This window comes from Scyliorhinus torazame, chromosome 4 (assembly GCF_047496885.1).
Source record: "Scyliorhinus torazame isolate Kashiwa2021f chromosome 4, sScyTor2.1, whole genome shotgun sequence".
NCBI lineage: Eukaryota > Metazoa > Chordata > Chondrichthyes > Carcharhiniformes > Scyliorhinidae > Scyliorhinus > Scyliorhinus torazame.
Window position 1 is genome coordinate 341,654,813 of NC_092710.1, and position 9,339 is coordinate 341,664,151.

At 58.7% G+C, this 9,339-nt stretch overlaps 1 protein-coding gene across 1 annotated transcript in view; it reads left to right on the plus strand.

The window, feature by feature from the left end:
• Positions 1-1,845: 1,845 nt before the first annotated feature.
• Positions 1,846-9,339, plus strand: part of LOC140411507 (serum response factor-like) — a 272,442-nt gene continuing 264,948 nt past the window's right edge. Inside the window, exon 1 of the mRNA XM_072500592.1 lies at positions 1,846-2,490. Within this exon, the coding sequence (XP_072356693.1) occupies positions 2,026-2,490 (465 nt within the window). The 5' untranslated portion in view covers positions 1,846-2,025. The remainder of the gene's footprint in view (positions 2,491-9,339) is intronic.

The following is a 9,339-nucleotide window of genomic DNA, read 5'->3' on the forward strand; positions in this document are numbered from 1 at the left end:
TAGTCCCGGGCGCGGCCGCCTCACCCAGCGCAATCCGCGCCGCTGCCCAGCTCTCCCCCACAGCACACAGCCGGCAATATTCCCACCCAACTGGCACATCCCACTCCGGGGGCAAGCAGCTGGCACTGTCCACCCGACACTCCAGCATTGGGGCCATGTGGGCGGGAAATCCTCTCCGCACTCTTTTTGTGGGTGGTGTGTTATTAGCCGGTGTGATGCGGTCTGGGTTTCCTCTCCCGGTGTCTCCGGGTTCCACATTGTAACCAGTTTCCCCGTGGGAACCGGGATAGACCGGGAGAGAGAGGGAGAGACACCGGAGGGAGAGAGGGGGATAGGGGCCGGGAAAAGAGTCAGGAGAAAGAGATTGGGAAAGTGGTCAGGAAGAGAGAGAGAGAGAGAGAGAGTGACTGGGAAAGGGGTCAGAGAGAGAGAGAGAGAGTGAGTGACTGGGAAAGGGGTCAGGGAGAGAGAGAGTGACTGGGAAAGGGGTCAGGGAGAGAGAGAGTGACTGGGAAAGGGGTCAGAGAAAGAGAGAGTGACTGGAAAAGGGGTCAGGGCGAGTGACTGGGAAAGGGGTCAGGGAGAGAGTGGGAAAGGGGTCAGGGAGATAGAGTGAGTGGGAAAGGGGTCAGGGAGATAGAGTGAGTGGGAAAGGGGTCAGGGAGATAGAGTGAGTGGGAAAGGGGTCAGGGAGATAGAGTGAGTGGGAAAGGGGTCAGGGAGAGAGTGAGTGGGAAAGGGGTCAGGGAGAGAGTGAGTGGGAAAGGGGTCAGGGAGAGAGTGAGTGGGAAAGGGGTCAGGGAGAGAGTGAGTGGGAAAGGGGTCAGGGAGAGAGTGAGTGGGAAAGGGGTCAGGGAGAGAGTGAGTGGGAAAGGGGTCAGGGAGAGAGTGAGTGGGAAAGGGGTCAGGGAGAGAGTGAGTGGGAAAGGGGTCAGGGAGAGAGTGGGAAAGGGGTCAGGGAGAGAGTGAGTGGGAAAGGGGTCAGGGAGAGAGTGAGTGGGAAAGGGGTCAGGGAGAGAGTGAGTGGGAAAGGGGTCAGGGAGAGAGTGAGTGGGAAAGGGGTCAGGGAGAGAGTGAGTGGGAAAGGGGTCAGGGAGAGAGAGTGGGAAAGGGGTCAGGGAGAGAGTGAGTGGGAAAGGGGTCAGGGAGAGAGAGATTGGGAAAGGGGTCAGGGAGGGAGAGACTGGGAAAGGGGTCAGGGAGGGGGAGCGAGAGATTGGGGAAGAGGGAGAGACTGGGAAAGGGAGAGCGAGAGAGAAACTGGAAAGGGGGGGGGGGCGAGAGAGACTGGGAAAGGGAGGAGTGAGAGAGAGAGAGACTGGGAAAGGGGGGAGTGAGGGAAAGGGAGGAGTGAGGGAGACTGGGAAAGGGGATAGTGAGGGAGACTGGGAAAGGGGATAGTGAGGGAGGCTTGGAAAGGGGGTAGTGAGAGAGACTGGGACAGGGGTCAGGGTGGGACAGGGGTCAGGGTGGGACAGGGGTCAGGGTGGGACAGGGATAGGGACTGAAGTACAGGGGATGAGAGACTGGGATAGGGTTAGGGAGTGAGACTGGGATAGGGGGGAGTGAGACTGGGATAGGGGTAGTGAGAGGTGGAGTGAGACTGGGATAGGGGTAGTGAGAGGGAGTGAGACTGGGATAGGGGGAGTGAGACTGGGATAGGGGTAGTGAGAGGGGGAGTGAGACTGGGATAGGGGTAGTGAGAGGGAGTGAGACTGGGATAGAGGGAGTGAGAGAGAGAGGGACACACTGGGTCAGGGAGAGACTGGGATAGGGGTCAGGGAGAGACTGGGATAGGGGTCAGGGAGAGACTGGGATAGGGGTCAGGGAGAGACTGGGATAGGGGTCAGGGAGAGACTGGGATAGGGGTCAGGGAGAGACTGGGATAGGGGTCAGGGAGAGACAAGGGATGAGAGACTGGGACCGGGATAGGGAGTGAGACAGGGACAGGGTGAGACCGGGATAGGGGCCGGGATAGGGACCGGGATAGGCAGGGTGAGCCGGGATAGGGATAGTCCGGGAGCGATGCTCCAGAGTCCGGCTGGAGCCGCTCCGCCGGAGAGCAGCCGCTCCTCCTCGCCGCCGGCGGGCAGCCTGGGGCCGGCCGCGCCTCCGGCCGCTGCTGCGGGCGGCAGCCGGGAGTCGCACCTGTCCACCCCGTACAGCGGCTCGGAGGCCAGCACCGAGGAGGAGGAGGAGCTGCTGCTGAGCCGGGCCCCGCTCGACAGGAGGGCGGTCAAGCGGAGACTGTCCGACTTGGAGGCGGCGGCGGCGGCGGGGTTAGCCGGGGTGAGCGGCCACGAAGCGGGCCTGGAGGGCGGCCTGGCCGCCGCGTACGGAGCGGGAGCGGCGGCGGCCTCGGCAGCTGCAGCCGGCCTCAAACCCGGCAAGAAAACCCGAGGCCGAGTGAAGATCAAGATGGAATTTATCGACAACAAGCTGAGGAGGTACACCACCTTCAGCAAGAGGAAGACCGGCATCATGAAGAAGGTAAACCCTCACTACCCAGCTCGGGGGAGGAGGAGGGGGGGGGGCTGAGGGAGGGGAGGGGGGGGGGGCTGAGGGAGGGGAGGGGGGGAGGGGAGGAGGGAGGAGGGGGGGGCTGAGGGAGGGGAGGAGGGGGGGGGGCTGAGGGAGGGGAGGAGGGGGGGGGCTGAGGGAGGGGAGGAGGGGGGGGGGGCTGAGGGAGGGGAGGAGGGGGGGGGGCTGAGGGAGGGGAGGAGGGGGGGGGGGCTGAGGGAGGGGAGGAGGGGGGGGGGGCTGAGGGAGGGGAGGAGGGGAGGAGGGGGGGGCTGAGGGAGGGGAGGGGAGGAGGGGGGCTGAGGGAGGGGAGGGGAGGGGAGGGGGGAGCTGAGGGAGGGGAGGGGAGGGGGGAGCTGAGGGAGGGGAGGGGAGGAGGGGGGCTGAGGGAGGGGAGGGGAGGAGGGGGGCTGAGGGAGGGGAGGAGGGGAGGAGGGGGGCTGAGGGAGAGGAGGGGGGCTGTGGGAGGGGAGGAGGGGGGGCTGTGGGAGAGGAGGAGGGGGGGCTGTGGGAGAGGAGGAGGGGGGGCTGTGGGAGAGGAGGAGGGGGGGCTGTGGGAGAGGAGGAGGGGGGGCTGTGGGAGAGGAGGAGGGGGGGCTGAGGGAGGGGAGGGGAGGAGGGGAGGAGGGGGGGGCTGAGGGAGGGGAGGGGAGGAGGGGGGCTGAGGGAGGGGAGGGGAGGAGGGGGGCTGAGGGAGGGGAGGGGAGGAGGGGGGCTGAGGGAGGGGAGGGGAGGAGGGGGGCTGAGGGAGGGGAGGGGAGGAGGGGGGCTGAGGGAGGGGAGGAGGGGAGGAGGGGGGCTGAGGGAGAGGAGGGGGGCTGAGGGAGGGGAGGAGGGGGGCTGAGGGAGGGGAGGGGGGGGCTAAGGGAGAGGAGGAGGGGGGGGCTAAGGGAGAGGAGGAGGGGGGGCTAAGGGAGAGGAGGAGGGGGGGCTGTGGGAGAGGAGGAGGGGGGGCTGTGGGAGAGGAGGAGGGGGGGGCTGAGGGAGGGGAGGGGAGGAGGGGGGCTGAGGGAGGGGAGGGGAGGAGGGGGGGCTGAGGGAGGGGAGGGGAGGAGGTGGGGCTGAGGGAGGGGAGGAGGGGGGCTGAGGGAGAGGAGGGGGGGCTGAGGGAGGGGAGGAGGGGGGCTGAGGGAGAGGAGGGGGGGGCTGAGGGAGAGGAGGGGGGGGCTGAGGGAGAGGAGGGGGGGGGCTGAGGGAGAGGAGGGGGGGGCTGAGGGAGAGGAGGGGGGGGCTGAGGGAGAGGAGGGGGGGGCTGAGGGAGAGGAGGGGGGGGGGCTGAGGGAGAGGAGGGGGGGGCTGAGGGAGGGGGGGGGCTGAGGGGGGGGGCTGAGGGAGGGGAGGGGGGGGCTGAGGGAGAGGAGGGAGGGGGGGCTGAGGGAGAGGAGGGAGGGGGGGCTGAGGGAGGGGAGGGAGGGGGGGGAGGGAGGGGGGGGCTGAGGGAGGGGAGGGAGGGGGGGCTGTGGGAGAGGAGGAGGGGGGGGCTGAGGGAGGGGAGGGAGGGGGGGGCTGTGGGAGAGGAGGAGGGGGGGGCTTTGGGAGAGGAGGAGGGGGGGGCTGAGGGAGGGGAGGGGGGGCTGAGGGAGGGGAGGGGGGGCTGAGGGAGGGGAGGGAGGGGGGGCTGAAGGAGGGGAGGAGGGGGGGCTGAGGGAGAGGCGGAGGGGGGCTGAGGGAGAGGCGGAGGGGGGCTGAGGGAGAGGCGGAGGGGGGCTGAGGGAGAGGAGGAGGGGGGCTGAGGGAGAGGAGGAGGGGGGCTGAGGGAGAGGAGGAGGGGAGTCTGAGGGAGGGGAGGAGGGGGGCTGAGGGAGGGGAGCAGGGGGGCTGAGGGGGGGGACTGAGGGAGAGTAGGGGAGGCTGAGGGAGGGTGGGAGGCTGAGGGAGAGGGGGCTGGGAGTGGAGGGGAGGGAGGGCTGAGGGAGGGGAGGGAGGGGGGGGCTGAGGGAGGGGAGGAGGGGGGCTGAGGGAGGGGAGGAGGGGGGTTGAGGGGGGCTGAGGGAGAGGAGGGGGGCTGAGGGAGAGGCGGAGGGGGGCTGAGGGAGAGGCGGAGGGGGCTGAGGGAGAGGCGGAGGGGGGCTGAGGGAGAGGCGGAGGGGGGCTGAGGGAGAGGCGGAGGGGGGCTGAGGGAGAGGCGGAGGGGGGCTGAGGGAGAGGCGGAGGGGGGCTGAGGGAGAGGCGGAGGGGGGCTGAGGGAGAGGCGGAGGGGGGCTGAGGGAGAGGCGGAGGGGGGCTGAGGGAGAGGAGGAGGGGGGCTGAGGGAGGGGAGGAGGGGGGCTGAGGGAGGGGAGGAGGGGGGCTGAGGGGGGGGACTGAGGGAGAGTAGGGGAGGCTGAGGGAGGGTGGGAGGCTGAGGGAGAGGGGGCTGGGAGTGGAGGGGGGAGCTGAGGGAGGGGCTGAGGGAGAGGAGGGGGCAGGGGAGAGTGAGGGGTTCTGAGGAGGGGGCTGAGGGAGAAGAGGAGGGGGGGAGGTGAGGGAGATGAGGAGTGAGGGCGGTTGAGGGCGATGAGGAGTGAGGGCAGGCTGATGGAGAGGTGCTGAGGGGGAGGCGGAATGAGGGAGGCTGAGGGAGAGGAGTGAGGGGTCTGCGGGAGAGGAGGTGAGGCAGGGTGAGGAGGAGGGGGATGACTGGGCTGAGGGAGTGGGTGTGACACTGGCTTGCCGCGTTTCTATGTGGTGACAGTATCTATATTGACATTGGGTGAGGAACATGCTGCTGTTTCTATATGGTGACAGTATATCGACATTGGGTGAGCAACACGCTGCTGTTTCTATATGGTGACAGTATCGATATCGACAGTGGATGTGGGGAAAATGCTGCTGTGTTTCAATATGGTGACAGTATTGATACAGAAGGTGGGTGAGGGGAACACGCTGCTGTGTTTCTATATGGTGACAGCATTGAAATCGATAGTGGGTGAGGGGAACAAGCTGCTGTGTTTCTATATGATGACAGCATTTTTATAGATAGTGGGTGTGGGGAACATGCTGCTGTGTTTCTATATGGTGACAGCATTTATATAGATAGTGGGTGTGGGGAACGCGCTGCTGTGTTTCTATATGGTGACAGTATTGATATAGACAGTGGGTGTGGGGAACATGCTGTTTCTATATGGTGATAGTATTGATATCGACAATGGGCGTGGGAACACGCTGCTGTTTCTATATGGTGACAGCATTGATATGGACAGTGGGTGTGGGGAACGCGCTGCTGTGTTTCTATATGGTGACAGTATTGATATAGACAGTGGGTGTGGGGAAAGCACTGCTGTGTTTCTATATGGTGACAGCATTGATTTAGACAGTGCGTGTGGGAACACGCTGCTGTTTCTATATGGTGACAGTATTGGTATTGATAGTGGGTGTGGGGAACACGCTGCTGTGTTTCTATATGGTGACAGTATTGATATAGACTGGGTGAGGGGAACAAGCTGCTGTGTTTCTATATGGTGCCAGTATTGATATCGACAGTGGGTGTGGGGAACAAGCTGCGGTGTTTCTACATGGTGATAGCATTTATATAGATAGTGGGGAACGGCTGCTGTGTTTCTATATGGTGACAGCATTTATATAGATAGTGGCTGTGGGGAACATGCTGCTGGGTTTCTATATGGTGACAGTATTGATATAGACAGTGGTTATGGGGAACATGCTGTTTTGATATGGTGATAGGATTGATATCGACAATGGGTGTGGGGAACACACTGCTGTGTTTCTATATAGTGACAGCATTGATATAGACAGTGGGTGAGGGGAACAAGCTGCTGTGTTTCTATATGGTGACAGTATTGATATAGATAGTGGGTGTGGGGAACACTGCTGTGTTTCTATATGGTGACAGCATTGATACAGACAGTGGGTGTGGGGAACGCGCTGCTGTGTTTCTATATGATGACAGCATTGATTTAGACAGTGGGTGAGGGGAACACACTGCTGTGTTTCTATATGGTGACAGCATTGATATAGACAGTGGGTGAGGGGAACAAGCTGCTGTGTTTCTATATGGTGATAGTATTGATATCGACAATGGGTGTGGGGAACACGCTGCTGTGTTTTTATATGGTGACAGCATTGATATAGGCAGTGGGTGTGGGGAACGCACTGCTGTGCTTCTATATGGTGACAGCATTGATTTAGACAGTGCGTGTGGGAACACGCTGCTGTGTTTCTATAAAGTGACAGTATTGATTTGGACATTGGGTGAGGAAGATTCTGTTGTGTTTCTATATGGTGACAGTATCTATATCAACAGTGGGTGTGGAACACGCTGCTGTGTTTCTATATGGTGACAGTATTGATCCAGACAGTTGGTGTGGGAACACACTGCTGTGTTTCTATATGGTGACAGTATCGATATAGACTGTGGGTATGGGGAACACACGGCTGTGTTTCTATATGATGACAGTATGGATATAGAAGGTGGGTGAGGGGAACAAGCTGCTGTGTTTCTATGTGCTGACAGCATTGATATAGACAGTGGGTGAGGGGAACACGCTGAATGTTTCTATATGGTGACAGTATTGATCCAGACAGTTGGTGTGGGAACACACTGCCGTGTTTCTATATGGTGACAGTATCGATATAGACAGTGGGTATGGGGAACACACGGCTGTGTTTCTATGTGCTGACAGCATTGATATAGACAGTGGGTGAGAGGAACACGCTGCGTGTTTCTATATGGTGACACTATTGTTATAGACAGCAATAGGCATAGAGGACTCCATAGTCAGGGGCACAGGTAGGCACTTCTGTGGTCTTGTAAAAGACTCCAGAATACTGTGCTGCCTCCCTGATGCCAGGGTCTGAGGTGTTACTGAACGGCTGCAGGGCATCCTGAAGGGTGAAAAGGCAGAGGAAGTGGTCCATATAGGTACAAATGACATAGGTAGAAAGTGGGATGAGGTCTTGCATCAGGAATTCAGGGAGCCAGGCTGTAGACTAAAAAGCAGGACCTTTAGGGTTGTAATCTCTGGATTACTCCCAGTGCCACATGCTAACGAGTACAACAATATCGCAGATGAACGCGTGGCTTAAGAGTTGGTGCAGGAGGGAGGGTTTAGATTCCTGCACCATTAGGACCATTTCTGGGGAAGGTGGGACTTGTACAAGCAGAACGGCCTGCATCTGAACCAGAGCGGGATCAACATCCTTCCTGGCGGGTTTGGTTTGCTGGTGCTGTTGGGAAGAATTTAAACTAATTCGGCGGAGAGAGGGGAATGCAGCCTGTTAGCAGAATAGGGACACAGTATAACATAGAAAGGCAATCGGGTCAGAGGGAATACAGCTGTAGTAAGTTTCAGGAGAGTAAGACAAGGCTGAATGGCCTTTATTTTAATGCCCGAAGTATTACAGGGAAAACGGATGAGTTAAGGGCGAGGGTTGACACGTGGAATTATGATATAGTAGCCATCAGGGAGACTTAGTTGAGGGAGGGCAGGATGGCTGCTTAACATCCCAGGATACAGAATCGTCAGGACGGACAACGGAGGGGGCAAAAGAGGGGAGGCTTTGCACTATTAAGGAGTCAATTACTGCGTTGAGAGATGATATCTTGGTGATTGGATAGGTACATGGATTATGGTAAATGATATAGTGTAGATTTATTTGTTCTTAAGGGCAGCACGGTAGCATTGTGGATAGCACAATGCTTCACAGCTCCAGGGTCCCAGGTTCGATTCCGGCTTGGGTCACTGTCTGTGCGGAGTCTGCATGTCCTCCCCGTGTCTGCGTGGGTTTCCTCCGGGTGCTCCGGTTTCCTCCCACAGTCCAAAGATGTGCAGGTTAGGTGAATTGGCCAATGATAAATTGCCCTTAATGTCCAAAATTTCCCTTGGTGTTGGGTGGAGGTGTTGAGTTTGGATAGGGTGCTCTTTCCAGGAGCCGGTGCAGACTCAAAGGGCCGAATGGCCTCCTCCTGCACTGTAAATTCAATGATAATCTATGATTAATCTCGGACAAAGGTTCGGCACAACATCGTGGGCCGAAGGGCCTGTTCTGTGCTGTATTTTCTGTGTTCTGTGTGGCGGCATTCGGTGAAGCATTGTGGGTAGAGTTTAGGAATAAAAAAGGGACAGCTACATTGTTCAGTGTTTATTATAGACCCCCAGATAGCCAGGGGGAAATTGAGGAGCAAATGTGTTCGCAATTTGCAGAAGTGTAAAAATAATAATAGGGTAATTATAGTGGGTGATTTCAACTTTCCCAACATAAACTGATAAGTCATTGTGTTAACGGCTTAGATGGAACAGAGTTTGTAAAATGTATACAAGAGAACTTTTTAGCTTAACATGTGGACGGTCCAACAAGAGATGGTGCAGTGCTGGACCTCATTCTAGGGAATGAAGCCAGGCAGATGGTTGATGTGATGGTGGGGAAGCAATTTTGTGATTGCGACCACAACATGGTGCAATTTAAGTTTGTTATGGACATGGAAATAGACAAATTGCTGAAAAAGGCCTTGGATTGGGGGAGAGCAGACTTTAGTAAAATAAGGCAGGACCTGGGTACGTTAGATTGGAACAAGTTACTGGTGGGAAGATCTACAGAGCACCAGTGGGGGGTGTTCAAAGAGGAAATGGGGAGGGTACAGACCCAACATGTTCCCTCCAGGGGATATACCACCTTCAGCTGATACAGCTGAAGGTGGTATGCAGAGCACACCTCACAAGGGTGAGGATGAGCCGGCTCTTTGAGGGGGTAGAAGATGTGTGTGAACATTGTGGGGGAGGCCCCGCAAACCATATTCATATGTTTTGGTCTTGTCCAAAGCTGGAGGATTACTGGAAGGAGGTATTCCGGGTAATCTGTAAAGTGGTGCACGTGAAACTG